The following is a 25,941-nucleotide window of genomic DNA, read 5'->3' on the forward strand; positions in this document are numbered from 1 at the left end:
ATGGCACGCACAGCAGTCAGTTTGTTTTGTATTCTGGGAAGCCCAATCCCTCGGTCTCATTCTCTAGCCATATTTTCTTTCTTTGGTAAATAACTCCTGAATCATTTCTTTTCCTTTGCCCGCTTTCATCTCTTCAATTCTTTTATAAAAAGTTCCCTTTATTAAATTCTTTCTATTTGTTTTCCTAGTCATAGCCTGAAACAGAAATTAAGGAAGGTGGCTATTTATGGGTAGAAAATAATTTTCTCATTTTTCTCACCAAAGATGTAGGAAGAAAAATATATATAATAAATAAAATTAATAGATAAATACTTTACATTCAGTTACAGTTAACTGAGTACTACCTTACTGATAATAAAATCAGATCACGGTTTAAGTGTTATTTTTCTTGAGTAAAAAATACATTTCCATAAATGATATTCTATCTCCATTGAAACTGGATTTATATCTAGGTAGTCTTAAATGAATTCTAAATGCTGTTTTACATCAGAACTCACTGTACTCTCTGAGCCATTAGATATGTCTTCTTGTTACCATGTATTACATTAAGAATTATATTGCCACATATATATGAGTCACTTAATTTAATTTTAGCTAATTAGGAACATCAAACTATCTTGAAAAGGAAATTCAAGGATGCTTTTAAAATTAAATTATTTATGTTAGTGAAAAAATAGTTTGTCTGTTTTTATGTTAAATCAGCATAATTATTTTAACTCATCAAATAATATTAAGTGCTACCAGTTATTAAGTTTCTACTATGAATCAAACATTTAACATACATTATCTCATTATCTCCCATAACATATATGTCTATACATGACTTTATTTATATTATTCCATTTTGAAAATGAAGAAAACAAAGGCCTATGAGAATATAAATTTCTCATTAAAGGCCACATTGTTAGCAAATGGAAAAGTCAGAAATTAGGCCATTTTCTTTTTGCTGTTCTGCAAGGACTCTCAATTAGTTTTGCTAAATTTTTAATGAGTGTATCCAAATTATTCTGATGTAAGAAGTTAATGTGAATGCTCAAAATTAATCTATGGATCTGGCAATTAGAAAATCACCCTGTTCTGAGTAGCTTCAGTGAGGTGACAAATCTAAGTTATTGATTATTAATAGAAATAGGAAAAGAGGAAATATAGTAGCCCATATTGACTATCATTTTAAGCTATTTGACTGTGAAGAAAATATAAGTTATAGCGTGACTGATATTCACCTTAATAAAGGACAATCCTAATTACAGACTTGCGGAAGGAGAAAATGAGGAACAGAATCATAATATCATAAATAGTAATGCAGAGTCATAGAAGCCAAGATTTCAAGAGTATCCTCACTAATGATCATGTAAAACATCATGTGGGTGTCCTGTACTGAGTTAATGTTTTACACATTTAATCCACAAAACACTGTAAAAATGGCCGTGTTTTATATCCTTATTTTCCATACAGTTTACTTTTATTTTCATTTTATTTTTAATGGGTACATAGCAGGTGCATATATTTATGGGGTACATGATGTATTTTGAAACAAGCACATAATAAGTCACAATCACATCATGATAAATGGGACATTCATCATCCCAAGCATTTATCATTTCTTTATGTTACAAACATCCCAATTATACTCTTTAAGTTATTTTAAAATGCACAATAAATTATTGTTGACTGTAATCACCCTGTTATGTAGAAAGGTTAAGTGGTTTGCTCAATCCTATTTGTTTAGTGGAAGAACTATAATTCAAAAGAGGTTTTTGTCTGACTCCAAAATTCATGTTCTTTCTACTAATTTAACACTATTGCCATCACAATTTACATATAATATGAAGGTGAAGAAAAGAGAGACAGAGTTAAGTATTAGAAGAACAAAATGTCTTCCCATCAAAGAACATTAACATAAAAAATAATACTGTTTTAAAATATTAACTATCTAAAGGTAGAGCAGAAAGAATGATATAAAATAAAGTTAAAAATTCAGCAATAGGCCAATTTAGTGGATTGGAAAATATGTGAGTTTAAAATAGAATAGCAGAAAACTAGGGCCAGAGTGTTAGCTCACGCCTCTAATCCTCACACTTTGCGAGGCCCAGGTGGGTGAATTGCCTAAGCTTAGGAGTTCAAGACCAGCCTGAGTTCTAGTGTGATTGCATTGTGGTCTGAGAGTGTGGCGATTCCTCAGGGATCCAGAACTAGAAATACCATTTGACCCAGCCATCCCATTACTGGGTATATACCCAAAGGATTATAAATCATGCTGCTATAAAGACACATGCACATGTATGTTTATTGTGGCACTATTCACAATAACAAAGACCTGGAACCAACCCAAATGTCCAACAATGGTAGACTGGATTAAGAATGGCACATATACACCATGGAATACTATGCAGCCATAAAAAAGGATGAGTTCATGTCATTTGTAGGGACATGGATGAAGCTGGAAACCATCATTCTCAGCAAACTATCTCAACAACAAAAAACCAAACATTGCATGTTCTCACTCATAGGTGGGAGTTGAACAATGAGAACACTTGGACACAGGAAGGAGGACATCACACACCAGGGCCTGTTGTGGGGTGGGGGGAGAGGGGAGGGATAACATTATGAGTTATACCTAATATAAATGACGAGTTAATGGGTGCAGCACACCAACATGGCACATGTATACATATGTAACAAACCTGCACGTTGTGCACATGTACCCTAGAACTTAAAGTATAATAATAATAATAATAATAAAAGAACAGCCTGGGCAACATGGTGAAACCCCATCTCTACTAAAATACAAAAAACTAGCTGGTTGAGGTGGCACATGCCTGTAGTCCCAGCTACTCAGGAAGCTAACACACCAGAAGAGAATTGCTTGAACCCAGGAGGCAGAGGGTGCAGTGAGTCAAGATTGTGCCACTGCACACCAGCCCAGGCAACACAGCGAGACTCTGTCTCAAAAAAACCCAACCAACCAACCAAACAAACAAACAAAACAGAAAGAGAGCTTTTGAAACTCCAAAATAAAATATTTGTTGAAAGTAAATGTGTGACCAGATTCTAGAAGGGATTTTCATGAGAAGAACAATAGAATTGACTCGAATACGGCAATTAGTGTCCCATGAATGTTATGTTATCAGATATAGAGAATACCAAAAAGCTGGCAGAGAGAAACTGTCTTTCCTCCTTCTGTTTCTTGGTTAGAAAACACACAATCTCTACAAGTCAGAAGACCAGCCAACATTGTCTCTAATTCGTAGTTCCAAATAGTTGCCCCATCACGAAAACCATTTTTCTGTATTCTATCAAATACGAACTTCCAGAAAACAACTAGATACAAAAATTGAGTGGCTTCAAGTTGCATCCTTGTAAACACAATTGAAAAAATGCAGCATTTATAGAAGGTGGTAATAGGCAGATACAGGGTCATGCTATTTTCTCATAAAGTTAAACACAATGTTATTTATGCTTGTCCTTTCTTGTATGCTATAAGAAAAGCATATTAATGCTTCATCAGAAAAAGCAAAACATTTTATGTTAAAATATTGTGTTATTTGTATATATTGAATTGTTTTATTAAGTTAATATACTAAACTAAAGAAAAGAATTTCCACATAGCTATTATGAAATTAGGTGCTAGAAATATAGATAAGATACTCTATTAGGTCTCAATACCTATTGTAAAACTATAGTGTTTAAGTCAGTACAGTATTTGTTAAAGGGTAAACATACTAGAATCTGGTCACACATTAACTGTCAATATACACTGTCAGTATTATGAATGAAAATATTTTACTTGGAATTTGATGGAAACTTTGGAATTTCATGTTAGAAATTGTTCATAGAAAACATCAAAGTTAACCACGAGAACTGAAATATGAAAAATTTACCTAACAATTTGATGCAATAGTAAATCAGATGGGAACAATAAATTACTCCAATTAATCACACCAAGAAAATATTTAGTTTAATCTGGACAAATTAGTGAAATAAAAATGCTATTTTATTTAAACTAGTAGTCATTTCTGATCCACTCATTAGGCAAATATTACTGAATATTTATATCATAATAGTATTATTATGTTAAGTATCAGACATACAAAGACAAATATAGCTGCCCCTAACCAAAAAGATTCATAGTCTATTCAGCCTATTCAACACCAAGAGCTGGTCATATTAAGCAGTTATATATTTACTTTTTGTATATTTTTTGATAAAGAAACACATTTTAATTTCAAACAACTATAGACTTTTTACCAGGATGGAAATTTAAAGTCATTGTTTTATGTAACATGCACCTGAGTGACACATTTACTTACTCCAAAATCTTGTAGAAAAATATCAAATTTCGGCCGGGCGCGGTGGCTCACGTTTGTAATCCCAGCACTTTGGGAGGCCGAGGTGGGCAGATCACGAGGTCAGGAGATCGAGACCACAGTGAAACCCCATCTCTACTAAAAATACAAAAAATTAGCCGAGCGTGGTGGCGGGCGCCTGTAGTCCCAGCTACTCGGAGAGGCTGTGGCAGGAGAATGGCGTGAACCCGGGAGGCAGAGCTTGCAGTGAGCCGAGATCGCGCCACTGCACTCCAGCCTGGGTGACAGAGTGAGACTCCGTCTCAAAAAACAAAAACAAAACAACAACAACAAAAAATATATATATATATATCAAATTTCTGCTTTTATTAAAACACAAATTTAGATGTGATTAAGCAGAACAGACAATATGTAACAAACTAAAATTTGTTGATATATAGTAAAGCCGGATATATTTAATCAATAGGCTTTGATACAACACACAGTTAAGTACAATATTAGCTGTGTGAAGTTGCACAATGTCAAATAATGGAGAATAATAAGAGCAATTAGAAGGTATAAAAATAAGGTTAAAACTATAATTAAAATTTAGTTTTTAAATGGGATGTGGGAAGATATGATAAGAATATAGTTAGGTTGGTGTTGAAAAATAAAAATGAATATTTTATGTGAAAAATTTTCCCCCATGATTTTTATTTATTCTGGATATTAATCCTGCTAGGTTTCTCTCAAAACATATTTTGAAAATACTTACATATTTTAACCTAAATAAGGTTTTTTTCTAGAATAACAAGATATTGATATAATAATAGTGGGATTCATTTTATAACATTTATCAACACTTCAACTGTAAATTGATATAATCATATTCAACATTTTATTTTCATTATTGGCCTCGAAATTAAGAAGCAGATCAATTTGTTAAATCTGTTTCATAATAAAAATTCCTTTTAAACTTATAATCAGCAAGTATTTTATTGAGCATCAATTATGAATTAATCAAGAAGACAGTAGGTACTCATCATTTAACGCAATATCTCGCTTATTTTAATATTCTCCTATCATTCAAAGACAAGAGAAGAAAACCTCAAAATAACAGAGGAAGGTCTGTTTGGAATAGCTTCTTTTTGGAAGGTGGAGAGCTGATGGAGGAGAGCTTGCAGAGACTAGTTCCATGTTTGGTAAAATCCAAAGGACATAGCAGAGATGAAAAACTCACAAAGCAGAGTTCAAGGTCTGGCTAGAGATGAGGGTCACAGAAAGGATAGCAAACAGTAGAGACTGAGGAACAGGAAGGTAAGAAGGAGCGAGATCCCCGGAGCAGCTATCTGCACACAATGCCTATATCAAAACATTGTGTCCATGGATTGTTTATATTTGTTGAAGGAAGATAGGAGTAAAAAAAATTTTTCACTGAATATTTTCTTATTGAATACATATTAATTTTTATACTGTAGTCTAACAGAGACAGAAAAATGTATTTCTTCTGGTAAAGAACTCACATGTCCTTCTGGCTCACAAGTGCATTGAGCCAATCAGTGCTGCTATAAATATTAGCCAAAAGCATGCTCAACAATACTTTTTAGAAAGATTTGTCTATATGATAAAGGAGAAATACATGATAACCAATTTGGTTTCAATTGACTGTCTCAGAGATTACTCATGGGTTTGTTCTGCATTCTTAGTAATATCTTATTTTTAATGTAGAATATTTAATAATTTGTGAATAATTAAGATAGTGTTCATACTAGAATTATTTTCCTTTCCTTTTTTTGCTGCTCGTGCTTATTTGAAAAATATGTGTAGAATAGCTATTTGTGTTATATTACTATAACAAAAGCATAAAATATGTTGCCCTGCCTAAGCAGTCAGACAATGGGGGTTGAGGAAACAGATTCCATGGTCTAGAAATCAGATTGAATTCAGTTAGTAACACCATATATTTTTTGTTTGCAATAACTTTGAAGGCATATCAAAAGCATATTGAGCCTTTAATTGGAGAGAAAGTGGCTAGAAAAACCAGAATGTTAGTAGATGTGGTAAATAATAAATACAAGCAGCCAATAAACACATGAAAAAATGCTTAACATCACCAGTCATCAGAGAAACTCAAATTAAAACCACAATGAGATAACATCTAACACCAGTCAGAATTGCCATTTTTAAAAAGTCAAAAAACAGCTGGGCACAGTGGCTCATGCCTGTAATCCTAGAACTTTGTGAAGCTGAGGTGGATGGATCACTTGAGGCCAGGAGTTCAAGACCAGCCTGGCCAACTTGGTGAAACCCCATCTCTACTAAAAATACAAAAATTAGCTGGGTGTGTGGCGCATGCCTGTATTCCCAGCTATTCGGAAGGCTGAGGCAGGAGAATCGCTTGAACCCGGAGGCAGAGGTTGCAGTGAGCCGAGATCACGCCACTGCACTCCAGTCTGGGTGACAGACTGAGACTCTGTTTCAAAAAAGTCAAAAAAAACAACAGATGTTGGTGTGAATGCAAAGAAAAGGGAACACATATATTTTTCATGAGAATGTAAATTAGTTCAACCTCTATGGAAAACCACGTGGAGATTTCTCAATGAACTAAATGTAGAACTACCATTCAACCCAGTAATTCCACAACTGCATATCCACTCAAAGGAAAATTCTATAAACAATCATTCTATAAAAATGATACCTGCACATGTATATTCACCGCAGTACTATTCCCAATAGCAAAGTCATGGAACCAACCTAAGCATGCATCAACAGTTTTGTGGTTAAAGGAATTGTGATCCATATCCACCCTGAAGTACTGTGCAGCCATAAGAAAGAATGAAATCATGTTCTTTGCAGCCACCTGGATGCAGTTGGAGGCCATTATCCTAAGCAAATTAATGCAAGAACAGAAAACCAAATACCACATATTCTCACTTGTAAGGAAGAGTTAAACACTGAATACACACAGACATACAGATGGGAACAATAGATACTGGGAACTACTAGATTGGGGAAGGAGGGTGGGGATATAGGCTGAAAAACTACCTACAAGTACTATACTCAACACCTCGGTGATGCGATTATATGTGTCCCAAAGCTCAGCAGCAAACGATATACTCATGTAACGACCCTGCACATATATCCTTTGAATTCAAAAATTTAAAAAGGGCACGATATTTATTATTGAAGTGTGGCAAATGCATACAATTGAGTTAAAATGAGTGAAAATGAACTATAGCAATATGCCACAGCATGGATAACTCTTAGAAACATAAGGTTGAGCCAAAAAAAGCATGTCCCAGAAAACTAAATGGGATTATATGTATTTTATAAATCTTACAAATTAACCTAATTAAACGTGATGTTGCTTACGGATGCGTTCATGTATGATTAAAGTATAATTTCAAAAAAAGTTAAAAATTACCACAACATGGAGGTGCTTGTTACTAGTAGGGTGAAGTCAGAGCAAGGCGAGGATGGGATACAAATGGAAGAAAATGTGAGCAGGATCCTTGTTTAGTGGTAGGCTTATTGGTGCTCATTTTAATAAAGCACTTCGCAATGTGTATGTTACAGAGTCAAATATTATTATGAATAAATTATATTCTTAAAATATAGTAATAGAGAATATAGAAAATTTATATGGCAAGATAAATGGATGCAATAAAGAGTTAACGCTAGTATTCTAATAAATATACTGTGGCAATGAACTGTTTTATATATTTTCATTTGTTTTTAAATAATCACATCTCACTCAGATACAATTTGACTTTTGTAATTAGAAAACATTATCTTAAAATGAATGAAATGAGGTTGCTATGATTAGTTTATGATTTTTTTTAATTACCACAAAAATGTAGGCAGTGGCTGTGGCAAGGGTCCATATTCTATACATTTTAGTTCTTCTATCTGTCCTGCTATATATATGTGACACTTGTGATTTTTTTCTCTAAAAATACCATTTAAAATACAACTGAAAAGCCTTTAGTATTTCTGAAAACAAACTGGGTGACTGTAAACTTAATTATATATATTTTTATGTTGATAAATTTAATTATTTTTCTGTATGGGTTCAATATCTTTTAAATACCTTTATAACATCAAACTTGAACATCTATGAAGGAAAAGTCCCCTTTTTACATTATTATTTGATGACACAATATCCTTTGGATGTGTCATGTTTTAACAGAAAATAGGTCATATACGTGAGATTTTTAAGTGGACCCTGATATAAATGTGACCACTTTTCTTATACCCTTTAATCTTCATGACATTTTAATTTATGTTTAGTAAAATGACTCAATAAAATAATTCAATAAATTTATCTGATTTTATGGTTGCCTAGCTTAAGTCTTCTGATTCATCACTCCAAAAATGCTATAGTTGAAAAATGCAAATAAATACAATTAATGAGCTGTGCTCGAACCTATTCATGTTCACGCTTCAGTCTCTTGAAATCCTGTTTTTGATCTTGAAACAGATATCAATATTTTTGAGATTTTATTTTCCCAACTGTATAATAAAAAATATTAGGAAGAATATCTGAAATGATGTTACGAGAATTGTATATAAATAGCCTGACAGAGTATGTATTCAAAGAATGTTAGTTTTTAACAGATACAGAGTATATGTACCTTCCTTCAGAATATCAAATATTAACACAACTAAATGAATTTTAAGAGTTAATCTATAATGTCTTATCTAAACATTTTATTTAGGAGCTCATATTAATTATGTAAAGATTTTGTTACTAAAAACATTTACATTCATGAGAACATTAATATGCTTTCTGTAAGATTATCAAATGTTCACTTCATTGTGCCATTTTACTGATGAGAAAATGAATGTTTATGGAGCGTGAGTTTCACTTTACTAAATATTTTACCAAATATTTTTAGTCAATTATAACATCATGTGTAGTTTGCTTTTAGGATATCAGTGCTGTTTTACTGAAAGCAGGCTAATAGAAGTAAACCTTTCCACAGATTTACTATAAAAGATTGAATAAATTTAATCTAAGGAACAAAGTGTTTAAACTTGCTTATTGTCATCTTTTGTTTGATCTTTTAACCCCAGTTTTAATGGTTTAATTTAGTCTATTTCTTCACTAAAAGCCACCTCATTTCTTTTTGGCAAAATGCCTGGTATAAACAATAAATAGTTGTGTATACTCTGGAATCCTTGCCTTAGTCAGATCTGAAAGAGCCTTTTATGTTGACAAAAAGTTTTAGAAATCCTATCTGTCCTTGAGATCTATGCAATCAATAATTTGAGTGCTCCAAAGTGAGTAACGATAACTAAAGAGAAGAATCATTAACTGCACAAGATGCATCAAAATATTAATTGGCTTTTTTTCTAATTCACTCGCACGCCCAATGCCCAATGCCCAATGGCCAATGGCAATGCAATAAGTCTTTTGTAAATTAAAGTATTAGGTAGGGGGATACTAAACACAATATAATGGTATTTTCAAGTTTGTCCACAGAAAAATGCATTTCTACACTCAGCTTCTGTTTCCTGGGATATGTGTTTTCCATACAAGGCTATGACTGAGGTCAAAGTTGAACCAACAGTAAGCAAAGTTCACTTTGTCACTTGGTGTGTCTCATTAATATTATAGATCAATAACAAAACTCTAGTATTGCTTTTCTTATTTATTGAGAAATAATAAATAACTTTATTATTATACATAGTTGTTAATATCACATATGTCATTTCAGCACACAGCTATACACACAATCACTCTATGCCATTGAGTCAGACAGTAGAGCCTCTGCGTTTCCCAGACGTTTTATTATATAAGAGAGAGAATCAGTACACAAAGGTTGGTTCCAACTCTGAAGGGAGAAATCTTTATAGTCAGCTAATTGGATTGAGTTATATCATTCTCAATGTAATCTTTAGGCAAACTTAGAGATAAGGACAGGCGAGACAATGTCATCAGGTAGAGTTAAATCACTGGAGTGCACTGACATAAAATAAAACTACCCTCTGGTCATTTGTTTCTATGACCTAAGTCATTTAGATATTTTTGGATAATTTTCATGGGAAAGTCATTCTCTACCTCAAAATTATGCCTACAGGAAAGGAAACAGATTATAGCATGGCATTAAAAGAGGCATCAAGTATAGTGAGGAAAGATTTTAACTGTGAGTATTAAGAAGTTCTATGGGACACTGACGGAGCAAAGGAGAGAAGAAATATTAACCATGTAAGAAAAGAAGTGTAGTGGCTACTCAAGAACATTTCTGGGGACACTGCCAACATTTTCTGAAGGAGAAAAGGTCTACTTGTTATATGTTAATTATAAAGAACCAAAAAGAAATGGTCTAACAATTACACAAGTGGGAATTCAAGCTATATATTGTTGTTTATTCACTCTAATTTCTGTTCCTTAATTATGTCCATTAGGATTTGAATTCTATGGTTATGACAATAATCCAGCAAATTTGTATAATAAATATGAATTGTGACAGAATGTTACATATTTTAAATCCCTCAATGTATCGAGAAAAAAAATACTGGGTAAAGAATTGATATTTAATAAAGGGATATATAAAGTTCAGATAATTTAGCCATGGTAATGACATATATTCTAGAATAATGACCAAGAAGGTTTAAAAATATTATATATAGTCACAAAGTAAAAATCCAAAGAGGAAAAGAGTAATATTACTGTAGAAATACAGAGAAAAAATAAGGCATAGCCTTTTCTAGAAAAAACTTAGTTTATCAAGCAATACGTTTGAAAATGTACTTGAAACATGCTTTCTTATAATTGTGTCCAGAGGCAGCAAGCTAGAACATATAATTTATTAAGTTGTCATTTCTAGGATTCCTTAAAATGTACACCTTAATTCTTCTTCACTTTAATGCTCAAATAGAACAAAATGAACTTAGACTCCTTCACATCTTCAGGAAGAATCACAGATCTAAATATAAAGCTAACACTCTAAACCTTCAGAAGAAAATACAGGGTATCTTTTCATCTTTGGATAAGCAAATATTTATTGTACTACAAGAAAGCACTGACAAAATATAATATTAATAATTTGGACTTTGTTAAAATTAGAAACCTTAACTCATGCAAAGATAATGTAAGAAAATGAAAGAGCAAGTAACAGACTGGAAGAAAATAATTGCAATGCATATATTTGTCAAATAAATGCTATAAAGATTGCAAAGATCCTTATAATTTATATATCAAGACTAAGCAAACAACCCAATTAAAAAAGACAAAATATTTGAACAAACTCTTCATAAATAAATAGTTGATACGCACATGCTCAATATTATTAGGCATCACAAAAGTGCAAAATAATACCACAATAAATGCTGACAACCTCAAATGTCAACAAAGTTGTGGAGCATTTAGAATTCTCATACAGCGATGGTGAAGTACAAAATGTGTACGCAGCTTAAAAAAACTATTTGGCAGTTTTTTTATGATATTAAATCTTTATCTACCTAATAACCAAACATTTTGACTCATTCTCATTTCACAGAATGAAAGCTTTAAAAAGTTCATTTTACCCATGGCTATAGAGTGTTTCTCTATTTTACAACTTTATGTATTTTTGCAATAGATTGCAATTTTTTGTGTTCTAAGTTCTGTTTCATACTTAGGGAGTTTATTCTCAACATATTACAAAATTTTGCTATTATTTACAATATAATAGATTTTGTGATTTTTCTTTTTTTTTTTTTTTTGAGACGGAGTCTCACTCCTTCGCCCAGGCTGGAGTGCAGTGGCGCGATCTCGCCTCACTGCAAGCTCTGCCACCTGGGTTCACGCCATTCTCCTGCCTCAGCCTTCCCAGTAGCTGGGACTACAGGCGCCCGCCACCATGCCCGGCTAATTTTTTGTATTTTTAGTAAAGACGGGCTTTCACCGTGTTAGCCAGGATAGTCTCGATCTCCTGACCTTGTGATCCGCCTGCCTCGGCCTCCCAAAGTGCTGGGATTACAGGCATGAGCCACCACGCCCGGCCCATTTAAGCTTTTTTATGTATACAATCATAGATCTGTAATGAATTATAATTTGGTATATTGTTCAATATTTAGAACTCATATTTCTGTATCTGTATCATTTTATTTTGATAATTTATGCTTTTTAATGATGTGATAGCTCATACTTCCTTTCTTTGTCTTTTATTTTAATGGCATAGAAGTTATAATTATTGTTTCCAACCCCATATAAGTGAAATTTACCACCTGTAGACCCTCTTTAAGGAGAAGTTAAAGATAGCCACAAAGTTTATATATGCATCTGGATGTTATTTAAAGAAATTAAGAGATAGTCTTTCATCAACCACCATATTAAAATCAGCTTTCAATTTCTTTACTGCAGATTTTTTGTTTGTTTGTTTTCTTTTGTTTTGTTTTTAGAGACAGTGTCTGGCTGTCACCCAGACTGGAGTGCAGTGGCGCAGTCTCTGCTCACTGCAACCTTCACCTCCTGGGTTCAAGTGATCCTCCCACCTCAGCCTCCAGAGTAGCGGGGATTACAGGCACAGGCCACCACACCCAGCTACTTTTTCTGTATTTTTTGTAGAGATGGGGTTTCACCATGTTGCCCAGGCTGGTCTCAAACTCCTGAGCTCAAGCCATCGGCCTCCCAAAGCTTTTTCTTTTTTTAATGATTTTATTTTAATTTCAACTTTTATCTTGGATTCAGAGAATATATGTGCAGATCCATTACATGGGTATACTGCATGATGCCAAGCCCTAGGACGTGAAAGATCCTATCACCCAGATGTAAGCATAGTACATGACAGTTTTTCAGCCTTTGCTTCCCTCTCTCCCTCCCCACACTATTAGTCCCCAGTGTCTATTGTTGCCATCTTTATGTCCATGAGTACCCAATGTTTAGCTCCTACTTATAAGTGAGAACACGTGTTATTTACTTTATTATCATCTGCCTTCTCCTTAAGATTTTGTGTTATGTTAACACTTACACTTATATTTGATTTTATCATTACCTATCCTTTCGCTTTTAACATTTCTAATCTATGGACATTTATATAACTCAGGAAAGTGAAGTTTATATTGCAGTCATTACTACACCATGACTATGACCTTGTGATAATTTTTCCTGTTTTTAAATCACAACTTTGGAAATAATTTATTTAGAAATAATACTTATTTATTTACCTATCACAATATCCAAAAATTAAGCTTTGGATATTGTGATAGATTTTGTCAGTTGCCTGGCCCTCAGCCTTCTCCATGCTGTTTTCCACAACTGAGGTTGAAAATGAAAGCTGTTTTTCTAGAATACTGTTGACCAATGGATGGTGATGTCAGGCTGTTCTGGCCAATGATATAGGAGAAGAATCCTTCTAAGGACTTTTGGGAAAGCTTTTGATTTACTGATGAACTGCATAACAACAAACTTCTTGTTATATAAGAAAAATAAATTTTTTGTTTAAGCTACAGTAAGTCAGGATTTCTGTTACAGCCAAACATCCAAAACGATAGGCCATATCAAAGTAGCAATGAGGAGACCACAGTAACATGTCAGGAGTCACACTAAATAAAAGTTTTTGAAGTCAGGTCTTTTAAAAAATAACTATGCTACTACATTGGTTATTTAGAAATAATCATTCTCTTCCACTTTGAGAAAAGATTATCATTCCATAACATTTCATATGTATTAAGGTTGTACATGTTAAAAATTAGGAAAAGGAATTTAAAAATGAGTATTTATAAAACATCTGGCTTCTTGACTTTCTAACATTGAAAGAAATGAAATGAATCTTTAAATGGACAATGTATATCATATAAAAATTTTAAAATTCTTCACTTATTTGTGTAGAAAAAAACAGCTAAGATTTAACAGGAAACCAATAAGCTAAGAAATATTTTTGTCACAAAAAAGGAAATATTTACATGTTTAAGAATAAATGAATTATGTAAATCATCAAGAAAAATACTGATACATAGACAAAAAATAAATTTACAGGAGAAAATCAGATTGGTTATCAAACACGAGAACATGTTAAATATCTATAAAAATCAGATATATGTAGATAATCAAATTAAGAATAAAAGATGTAAGTCTGGGAAGACTGAGAGGTAATGAAGTATAGTTTTCTAGCTGTAATAATATTCATTGATATAAGATTCTGGAAAGCATATTAGTAATATAAAGAATATTATTTGCTTCTGACCTAGCCATCCTGTTTCTACCAAGAACCAATCTAAAAAATATAGAAAATATATATTCATAACGATGCTAACATGTGAATTAATTATAAAAGAAAAAACAAAAATATAATAGAATGATAATTACATAAATTGTATCCACAGGATTAAATATTTGTGTAAATTAATGCTTACATAAAATGATTAAATATACTTAACAAATTCAATAAATTGATGTTTACAAAGATTCTAATCACACATTAGATATGTATAGTATAATGTAGAGAGATTATTAAGGACACACAATATCATATATTGAATGATCCTGGGTGAATATATCTGTCTCTGCCTCATTAAATAATAGGTGATTTTTACTTGTTGGTATAAGTTTATCATTGGGAAAATATAATATTAATGTAAAATGAACAAGGCTTAGAATAACCTTTATGTGTCCAGCAATGTTGCCTTAAATGCATCAGCACTTCTTCTAAGATAAAGTTATGATTAAAAAGAAATTATCTAATGGTGCTTTGCCAATATCAATTCTCTTTTAATAAAAAATAACTTACAGAAAAACAGGTAATATCATTAATAATTGGAGGCTTATAGTTTTTAAAATATGAAATTCTGATTATGAATCCCAATGTGTTTATTTATACAAGCAAGAATAACAAGACCCACAAACCATTTTCTTTTCCTACATTATTGCAAGACAAGTGTAGGAAGCCATTTTTTAAAAAATCTATTGGAGCTCATGAAAAGTAAAAAATATGTATATCAATTTCTGGAAGAAAGAGAACAGCAAACACACCATAAAGACATGCATTAAGTGAGAATATGATCCAATATGAGAGAAACAAAACCCAAGAAAACAGTGAGTCAAACAGCCAGACGCAAACATGAATCAAACTCTGCCAGCAGCAGTTTCGACTTCTAATCAAACAGCAGATTTTGTATATAAACACAGTCTGGAACAGGCTGTAGGTTACATACTAATTTTTTTCTTTCCAGTCTTGCTAACTAAAGTCAGCTATAACATTAGCTACAGTACTTCTTGAAGCACAAAAACCAATAGATGTGTTAAATGCTTACAGTGAGCAAAACATTAGACTCTAAAGACTATATTATAACATAGACTACATGTTAGAATATAGTCTTGTCATTTTGCTTGTATAAACAGAGTACACGCTTGAATATAGTCTATAAAATAAATAGGAAAAATAAATTGGTAGCTTACCTTTCGGTTTATATTTGTATATTTTACACCTGTTTGAAAATATACCTTTTATTATTATTTCTCTTACTAAATTTTATCCAATACTGCTAAGAAAAAATAGATTTTTATTTATATATCAATACATAAACCTTGGAGATTATGTCTAACTACATAGAATTACATATATCGAAGAGCTTCAGATCTAAACTGAAACAAATCTGAATTGCAATGATACTTCTGCCTTTTGCCACTTTCAACAATTTTACTCGGGCAATCAATTCAAGCCTCATTTTATCAGTTGTAAAATGATGATGATAATAATAGTAATTATTTTACATTGTTTGGATACAGGAGAAGTCAAATATCATAATGAACACAAAATAGCACAGTGACAGGTGCAGAGGAATCATTCAATAAATGTTAAGGGTTAGAGTCATTGAGCTTTCATTATATTGTGTTCCCCATAAAATCTCTGTGAATTAAGTGCTATTATTCCCAATTTACAGATTAGGAAAGAAAGAATGAGAACAATAAATTTATTTTCCTAACTTCTCAGTTTTTTAACTTCCCAGAGGCCACAGTTGTTTAGAAAAGCAGGGAAGAGGAAAAATAAAAATGTGTTTTCTCATTTTCAAGGCAATCTAGAGAGAACAGGTACATGTACAAGCATTACTATCAGGGAATTGATACTTTGAAACTAACAGGTAATATTAAAAGTAGTGTTTTTATATATTTAGGAAAATTATATCCCACACATTGCCAGTGTAAAAAATTGTATTTCTACTTATAGGTATTATTTGGCATTAGCAAAAAACACCAGCTTTTAATGACAGTGGCAATGATGATCAAACATCAGTCAGACGTGCGTACCATAATGTATATTTATAAAATAGGTGATTACTGTATGAGTTACAATGTAAAAGTTTACGTATGAGTTTACAACGTAAAAGGAAAAAGAAATCAGATTTAGTCGGTAAACGAGTATAGAGGAAAAAAAGAAATAAAGAAAAATAGAATCTTAGCTGTAATCAATCTAGTAACCTTGTTTTAGCACAACAAAGTTTGGGAAACAACTCAGGCATTTTTAAGTGTCATCTGACTGGAAGCAGTTCGATGTGCTCTAATGGGATTTTGTAGCCATGCAGCAGGTTCATACACATTTTCTCATAATACCTGCAGAAGAGTATAATGAGATGGCTAGAATCGGCCTTATTACCATCTCTCAGTTTAAACAGAGGTAGCGTGGGTTGCTCAAAAAGCTGGTGAGCAACAAACCTAACACCCTAATGTAATAAATCTCATCTCCAGATCTACCATTTTCCCCACTACATTATGTTTTTCATTGCCAAAACTTGAGGAAAATAAACACTAATTTTTTCTTTTTTCTTTTTTTTTTGAGACGGAGTCTTGCTCTGTCACCCAGGCTGGAGTGCAGTGGCGCGATCTCGGCTCACTGCAAGCTCCGCCTCCCAGGTTCACGCCATTCTCCTACCTCAGCCTCCCCAGTAGCTGGGACTACAGGCGCCCGCCACCACACTCGGCTAATTTTTTGTATTTTTAGTAGAGAAGGGGTTTCACTGAAACACTAAATTTTTACTTAAAATTGAAAAAAATATAAATGCAAAGGAATATGGAAGACCAATGAAACTGTAAAAAGTTAGCACTGATAATCTGCTTCTTGTACATTAGGAAGGCAAGAACATGTTATCAACTATTAGAAAGTAACAGCATCAGAGAATCATAACTCAAACATAGCCAAGAATGTAAAGAGTCTTTAATTCCTACATGTTATCTTCTTAGAATATTTTAAATTACAAGTTTAAAAAAGCTTATGGCACTTAAAGAAAAGTATACAAACACTGTCATAAATCTAGGACTAAATAAAATGTGCAATTCTTGGAATGTTGAAACTTTTAGTTGAATTATAGTTGATTTACAATTAAAATAAGTTTCTGGTAAGGCCTCAAAAATACTTCTAATTTTACATAACCTCTTTGCCAAGAGGAAATTCTGAAGAACCAGAAGAACTACCTTAAAAATAGTCAGAGTGCTAGTTAATTTTTACATCTTTTTAATCAATGAGCTTCAAAAAACACTTTTATTTGTAGAGGCAAAAATATAAATGTCCCCGTTTTTGACAAGAAAGTATGTAGTTTTCAGATATTAGATTTTATAAACTACACACATTATCAGAAATTAATTTATTCTACTATCCATGAATGCTGACTTAAAGTGTTTTTGCATAGTGTTGTATATTAAAATTCAGCATATTGTCACTGAAATATACCTTATATAGTATGTTTTACTTTATCAAAAGTTATATCCATAATGAATGAAACCTTGAGATAATGATTTTTAAAAACAAAATACCTTTAGCCACTATAAAGAGATCACCACTCAATATGCATTCACCTTTGTGAGGCATAGTATTAACGTACTGGCAGTATGACATCAGAGACACCAAGCTAATTTGCTCATGGGGTGATATATTTCCAAATAAATAATAATTAGATGGTGAATACAACTTTATTATAAATGCATCACAAATGTTAAGCATCTTTTGTAAAATAAACTACTTTTACCCAGAAAATATTTTTTCTCCAGTCTTCCACTCAAAACACACTAACCTTGTCCTAAAGTTTGTAGGATGAGGATGTCCATCATATAATGATAAGTAGTCGTATTCTTCTTCTAGAGCAAATGACTGAAAAACAATTTGTATTCTATTTCGTTCTTCTGCTATTATTACCCACGTACAGTTTGCACCATTTGGATATCCATATGGAAAACCAGGGCTTTCTATAGTGCCATTAAGTCCTTTTAAAGTTCCACCACATGTATAAATAAATCCTGCAACAAAAGACAAATAAACAAACATTAATATTATATAAATCAAGAACAATCCAGGAGATAATATTATTTTGAAAGTCTATTGCATTTCCAAGACCAAAGTTAACAATAATTTTATAAATGGCAGTTTAAGAGCTGGGCACTATATACAAATATATATGTAAAATATAAGAAACAAAATAATAGAAGATTTATCATTTATAATACATACTGAGGCAAATAATTATAAAGCAGTTGATGAAATAAAATTATCTTCATACACCTGATTCATTATCCATTACAGGTTCCTATAGACAAACACAATCCTAGAACACGGTATCTTTCCTCAAAGAGTTTTAAATCTCATTGTGGAAGCTCATAAACAACATTGACATTTTAAAGATCTTTGTCTGCATTTTGGGTCCCAAAGAATTAACTCCATTTTTTCTTGGCAACACATATTAGCTTTTTTTGACATATTCAGATCTCTACCCTGTAGCTCACATGCTTTAGGAAAATGTCTCACCCTGATTATAGAAGAAGAATTTTTTTAATTCTATGAAATGGCTCTACCTTTCATTAAAACATTTAGTCCATGATGAACTACATCAGAGTGAATCCGAAGGTCAGGACAAAAATATGTTAAATAAATGGATCTTGGACAACTGACAGCACCCATCTTAAGAACTTCTGTATTTGTTCCATGGAAAGTCTAAGTTACTGATAGCATGAGTCCTGGAGATACCTAGAAAACTTACTATATTTCTTCAGCAATTTGTCTCTTCAAATATATATATATATCAGGTATATATATTAAATATATATCTCAAATATATATCTCAAATATATTAAATATATATATCAAATGTATATCAAATGTATATTAAATATATATCAAATATATATATATTAAATATAAATATATTTTTTGAGACAGAATTTTCTTCTGTCACCCAGGCTGTAGTGCAGTGGCGAGATGTCGGCTCACTGCAACCTCTGCCTCCTGGGTTCAAGCGATTCTCTAGCCTCAACCTCCTGAGTAGCTGGAATTACAGACGTGCACCACCACGCTGGGCTAATTTTTGTATTTGTAGTTGAGAGGGGGTTTCACCATGTTGGCCAGGCTGCTCTTGAACTCCTGACCTCAGGTGATCCACCCGCCTCGGTTTCCCGAAGTGCTGAGATTACAGGCGTGAGCCACCATGCCTGGCCTCTTCAAATATATAATATTCTGTAGCATATTCTGTAATGTAAAAACCTAAGATTAATACAACAGTAAGTGAAGATGGTCCCATTCTTTATGTAGACTGCATGCTAATAAAACTTGCATTTAGAGGCGGTTAAACAGGATCAGAAGTACTCATGAGAACCTCTTCACCCAGATGTTATTATCTTTATATGTGAGTCCTACAGGAAGCTGAAGTGCCAGAAAGCTGTAAATCAGAGATATCAAGCTAATTTGAGGGAGAGAACTCGATACTACCCAAAGCATCTATGTTTGGAACTGGCATAGAAATGCAAGAAATTTGGGGCTCCTCTCTTTGGGAAGAAATGAATATATTTTATGTAAGTATGGATACTTTTTAAAAGTAAGAGGACTGCTGAATAGAAGTCCTCAGAAGCCAGAGTTGTAGATTGTGGCAGATAGTGGTTGATTTGGGATGTTGTACATTTATTCCACATTCTTTTCACAATAGCATCTTGTTTTCACCAGGGAAGCCACTTCTCTATCAAACAGCTATATACTTTTTTTGTTTTGTTGTTTGTTTTTTTTTGGGGGGACGGCATCTTGCTCTGTCGCCCAGGCTATAGTGTGGTGGCATGATCTCGGCTAACTGCAACCTCCGCCTCCTGGGTTCAAGTGATTCTCCTGCCTCAGCCTCCCGAGTAGCTGGGATTACAGGCATACGCCACCACACCCAGCTAATCTTTGTACTTTTAGTAGAGACGGGGTTTCACCACATTGGCAAGGCTGATTTCGAACTCCTGACCTAAAGTAAAACACCGGCCTCGGCCTCCCAAAATTCTGGGATTACAGGAGTGAGCCACTGGACAGGCCAAAACAGCTACATACTTTGGAGCAGCTGACTCTGCTGACTCCAGTGATGAGAAATGTGGTCCAGGGCTTGGTTGACCAATATAATCCTATCCTCTGAGCAAAATTTACTACAGGGATCTTTTCCTATATCTCACCACATGGCAAAGTCTTAAGCCTGGGATATTTGGTATGTTTATGTGCTATAAAGCATAGTTCTTGTTATCATTTTGCCTCTTTGAAAATTGACCGGCCGGGCGCGGTGGCTCACGCCTGTAATCCCAGCACTTTGGGAGGCTGAGGCGGGCGGATCATGAGGTCAGGAGATCGAGACCATCCTGGCTAACACAGTGAAACCCCTCTCTACTAAAAATACAAAAAATTAGCCGGGCGAGGTGGCGGGCGCCCGTAGTCCCAGCTACTCGGGAGGCTGAGGCAGGAGAATGGCGTGAACCCCGGGGGGCAGAGCCTGCAGTGAGCCGAGATCGCGCCACTGCACTCCAGCCTGGGCGACAGCGAGACTCTGTCTCAAAAAAAAAAGAAAATTGACCAAGAAGTTGGATCAGGTAGAAGAGGTTTAAAAAAAAAATCAATATTTGTGTGTATATTCAGATAATTTTGCTCATGCACCAAAAGTCAAATAGGGCATTTTATGATTTTCAAAAATAAATAAATAACTAAAAGGTCTCTTTTTAAATTGCTTCTTGCAGAGTAATTACTTTGAAGCCATAGGTTAATTAGCTATCACCCATTTCTATTAGTTTTCTGCCTGAACAGCTTCCAATTTGAACTTTGTAACTAAAGGCAAGCATGAATCCCTTCAGCTACAATCTGATCTATGGGCTGTTTTATATACTCTCCAGCCCCATAACCCTGATAGTTTTAGAAAAAGGACATATGTCTTAAAATAACCTGCTCAGTTTTGTCCACTCATTCTTCAAGGGCCTGCTGATTCATGCATTTCAAGTACTGTTATTTTTAGACAAATTAGGAATTACACCTATATTTAAACTTCCTTATCTGTATTGTTCTTTTTATTTTTGTTTTTATCATGAAGTTAGATTAAACATAGCATTATTCTCTATAATAAAGTACATTTTTTCCAAAAAGGAGGTTTAAATTTTTTTACTTTAAAAATCTGAAAATCAGAAGTAAGCATTATAAAGCAAAATATCCTCCCTCATTCATTTATGCTTCACACAGTTGGTCATTTTTAACAGCGCAGTGTTTTTCTTACTAGGTCTTTTCTAGGCACAAGCAGATATCCATTCTATATTATTTTTCAAGTGGTGTCAGTCATATTATGCATATTTTTCTGAACTGTTATATCTATTTAAAAAAATCACTGGCATTCTTCTGGGTACAGATGTAGACTCCTACTACATTCTTCTCTGAAAGACTTCATAGCTATGCAGCATATAGTATGCCTATATTTTACCATTCTCCTAATGATAACTTCATTTTTATGGTTACAAAGGTCTAATGAGCAACTCTGTGAAAACAACTTTGTACACATATCCTTGTACAAAGTATATATCTTTTGTGCACAAAAGGCATATATCCTTGTGCACTTGCTTGATACCTCCTAAGGTGGAATCCTAGAAATGAGGTTGCTGAAAATTTATATAGATACAGTGAAACCATACTTAATAAATATGAAAATTTATGTTTCTGTCACCATTGTTGAAGTGTTTTTCACCCTCAACCCTAATTCTGGCAACATTAGATATTTTTGAAAGGCAAATTTTGTTTTTCATTTTTGCTTTCTAAGAAATTTTATCATGTTTATTTGAAATTTGCAACTTGATGCCGTGGAATACATACAGAGTAAAGTGGTTACCATAGTGAAATAGATTACTGTAGCTATCATCTCACATAGTTACTTTTTTGTGTGACAAGAGCAGCTAAAATATACTTATTTAACAAAAATCCTTACAATTTCATTAACTTTAGTCCTAATGTGGTACATCAGGCCTCTAAATTTGTTCATCCTACATATCTGCTATATGACCTATAGCTCCCCACTTTCTCTTCCCTTTACTCCTGCTAACCCATGGAAATCAATGTTTTCATTGCCTATCTGTGTGTACTTAAGCTTTTTAAAAAAATATATTTCACATATAAGTGATATCTTCCAATATTTTTACTTCTGTGCCTGGCTTATTTCACTTAGCGTAATGTCCTCTAAGTCTTCTAAGTCCATCCAGGTTGTAGCACATGGTGGGATTTCCTTTTTTAAGGCTGAATAAGATTTGTGTGTGTGTGTGTGTGTGTGTGTGTGTGTGTGTATAAAATATATTCCATTGTGTATACATAAAAAGGGATCTATATTCCCTTTCAAGGCTGAATAAGATTCCATTTTGTGTGTTAGTATGTATGTATACACATTTCATTTTCTTTATCAATTTATCTCTCACTGTGTATCTAGGCTGTTTCCACATTTTGACTATTGTGAATAATGCTGCAAAAAACATGGGAGTGCAGATATTTTTACATGGTGGTTATTGTATCTCATTTTGGTATATACCTGGAAGAGGAGTTGCTGGGTCATATAGTGGTTTTATTAATATAATATTTTTAATTTATTTAGGAACCTCCATACAGTTTTTTCATAATGGCTGTACTAATTTACATTCCCGCCAATAGTGTACTAGGGTTTCCTTTTCTCCACATCCCTGACAACATTTGTCATCTCATCTTTTTGATAATAATCATACTTACGGGAGTAAGGCAATATCTTATAGTGGTTTAAATTTGCGTTTCTTTAAAGATTAATGATGTTAAGCATCTTTTCATATACCTTTTTGCCATTTTTATATCTTCTTGGGAGAAATGCCTGTTCAGGTCTTTTGCCCATTTTTAAAATCAGGTTATTGTTTTTTCTGCTATTGAGTTATAAGAATTCTTTATAATTTTGGATATATTAACCCCTTAACAAAAGTGTGGTTTGAAAATATTTTCCATAGCCCATAAGTTGCCTATTATTTTGTTGATTGTTTCCTTTATTGTTCCTAAGGTTTTTAGTTTAATGTTGTTCTGTTTATTTACTTTTGTTTTTGTAGCTTGAGCTTTTTGGAGTGGTATCAAAATTAATTGCCAAAGCCAATGTCAAGAAGCTAAAAGGCAAATTTTGCAAGGCAAAAAAAAGTTATCATACTATCATACTATTTTCTTTTGCATTTCTCTGATAACTATTAAGTACTTACTCTTGTAATTGCTATTGTAATTTTGCTGATTACTATTGTGATTCACTTGGAACCTATATTTGCCTTTGTAAATACATTTCTAAATAAAACAGCTTTGGTTATTCTTGCTCATTGTTTTCATAAATTCACAATTCCTTATTGTTCTTTATAGTACATGTGGAACCTCGACCTCCTTTTTCTCGTCTCCTCTGATGATTGTTTTCCTATATTCATTCATCTATTCATCACATATTTCATGCCTTAAGGGTAAAACGATACAAAGAACATTGTCCCAGCTTGTCTTCTGGGAGCTGACAAGCTAAAACATGAGACAGCAGGACATTTAGGCCATTGCTACGAAATACAGAAGTATTATGATTTGGGTGTGCACACTTTGCTATGAGAACACATAGATGTAAAACTAAATCTAGATTAAGTCAGTATGATGTATATGGAAAACTCCCCTCAAAAACTGGCATTGCAACTTTTTCATAGATTCATGTTTTACAATTTCTAAATGCCATATATTATGTTTTTCAGACCTTATCTTTTAATGTACACTTAAAATTAACAGTGTATTTACACTTGAAAGGTAACTAAATTTTATATGACTTGGGTCTCACTGTCATCATATCTAGGAAGTAACTAACTTGCTTTTGATTTTACAAGATCACAGACGGAAAGGACTTGCCTTGTGTCAGATGAGACTTTGGACTATGGACTTTTGAGTTAATGCTGAAATGACTTAAGACTTTGGGAGACTGTTGGGAAGGCATGATTGGTTTTGAAATATGAGGACATGGTATTTGGGAGGGGCCAGAGGCAGAATAACATGATTTGGCTGTGTCCCCACCCAAATCTCACCTTGAATTCCCACATGTTGTGGGAGGTACCCAGTGAGAGGTAATTGAATCATGGGGGCAGGTCTTCCCATGCTGTTCTCATGATAGTGAATACGTCTCAGAAGAACTAATGGTATTATAAGAGGCAGTTTCTCTGCATAAACTCTCTTCTCTTTACTTGCTGCCATCCATGTAAGATGTGACTTTCTCCTCCTTGCCTTCCACCATGATTGTGAGGCCTCCCCAGCCATGTGAAACTAAGTTCATTAAACCTCTTTCTTTGTAAATTGCTGAGTCTCGGGTATGTCTTTATCAGCAGGAAGAAAACAGACTAATACAGTCTTACACTCAAGTTTCTCAGTCTATTCCTCATCCCGCAATTCCCCATTGATGAAAAGAGTTGTAGGGTAGAAAAGAGTTCTATATGCAGTCATTGTAGAAAAAGTATTGGAATGCAATGCCACAAGAGTTTGTTTAGGCAGACTCACCTGCTGTCTCCTAAAAGGGTCTCTCGGTCACAGAAAGTTTCCTAAGTGAATGTGTCATAATTCCAAGTGTAGATCTTAGCCTCAGATTATGAGAAAATGGAATAAGTGACAGAGAGTGAGGTGTCCGTCCATCAGGGTAGACTTACAATAAATAAACTCACAGAGTGTGAGATGAAAAACTACAGTGCCAATATTTCTTCCTAACATATTTCTCTATATAGCAAATCCAAATAAGAAGACATCTTAAATTATAAGATATTTATAATTAATTTAGAAAAAAGAAGTAAAAACACCTATTTTAAATAAGAGGGATTATGTGTATATTTAAAATGTTTCATAACACCTAACTTGGCTACTTTTTCATGGTTATCTCCAGAATGCAGTGGTATTTACCTTATGGGATATAATTACAATGAGTAATGCTAATGTTCACATCTTAGATTCCACATTTTATAGTTCAATAAGTGAAAAAGCCCCCTTGTTTCTGACAGTCTTTCTTTGAACGTGTTGATAGAGTTCAGTTGATTATAAATCCTGCTAGCGCAGATACCATCTTGTCTTTTTAAAGTGACCATGTTGTTATATTAATTATATTAAGATCCCATTATTTCTAGTTTTTTTCTTGATGATCCTCACTATAACATCTACAATAATAACAGTTTTTTTTAATCAGGGTAACTGATTTGTCTACAAATTAAATAACAAGAAGCAACAGCAAAAGCTGCCTCCAGAATATTCATTTATTCTGAGATTTCTATTGTCAAGGAACATATATTATTTTATTAAATCTCTACAATAAGCTTGTGAGGTACATATTAGTACGCTCTACATTTTAAAGATGAAGAAATGTGTAAGTGTTTTATCTATAAAACTTATTAGTGTATGTCTCCTCATTTGGATCTCTGAATTATTAA

The 25,941-nt window shown here is 33.3% G+C and overlaps 1 protein-coding gene across 2 annotated transcripts in view; it reads right to left on the reverse strand.

The window, feature by feature from the left end:
• CSMD3 (CUB and Sushi multiple domains 3) overlaps window positions 1-25,941 on the reverse strand; it is a 1,208,741-nt gene that overhangs the window by 1,068,484 nt on the left and 114,316 nt on the right. For both annotated transcript variants that reach the window (XM_032760296.2, XM_032760295.2), the window contains exon 2: window positions 18,276-18,498. In XM_032760296.2, coding sequence (XP_032616187.1) covers window positions 18,276-18,498 — 223 coding nt within the window. The remainder of the gene's footprint in view (window positions 1-18,275; window positions 18,499-25,941) is intronic.

Source organism: Hylobates moloch, unplaced genomic scaffold (genome assembly GCF_009828535.3).
Source record: "Hylobates moloch isolate HMO894 unplaced genomic scaffold, HMol_V3 SCAFFOLD_9, whole genome shotgun sequence".
Taxonomy (NCBI): Eukaryota; Metazoa; Chordata; class Mammalia; order Primates; family Hylobatidae; genus Hylobates; species Hylobates moloch.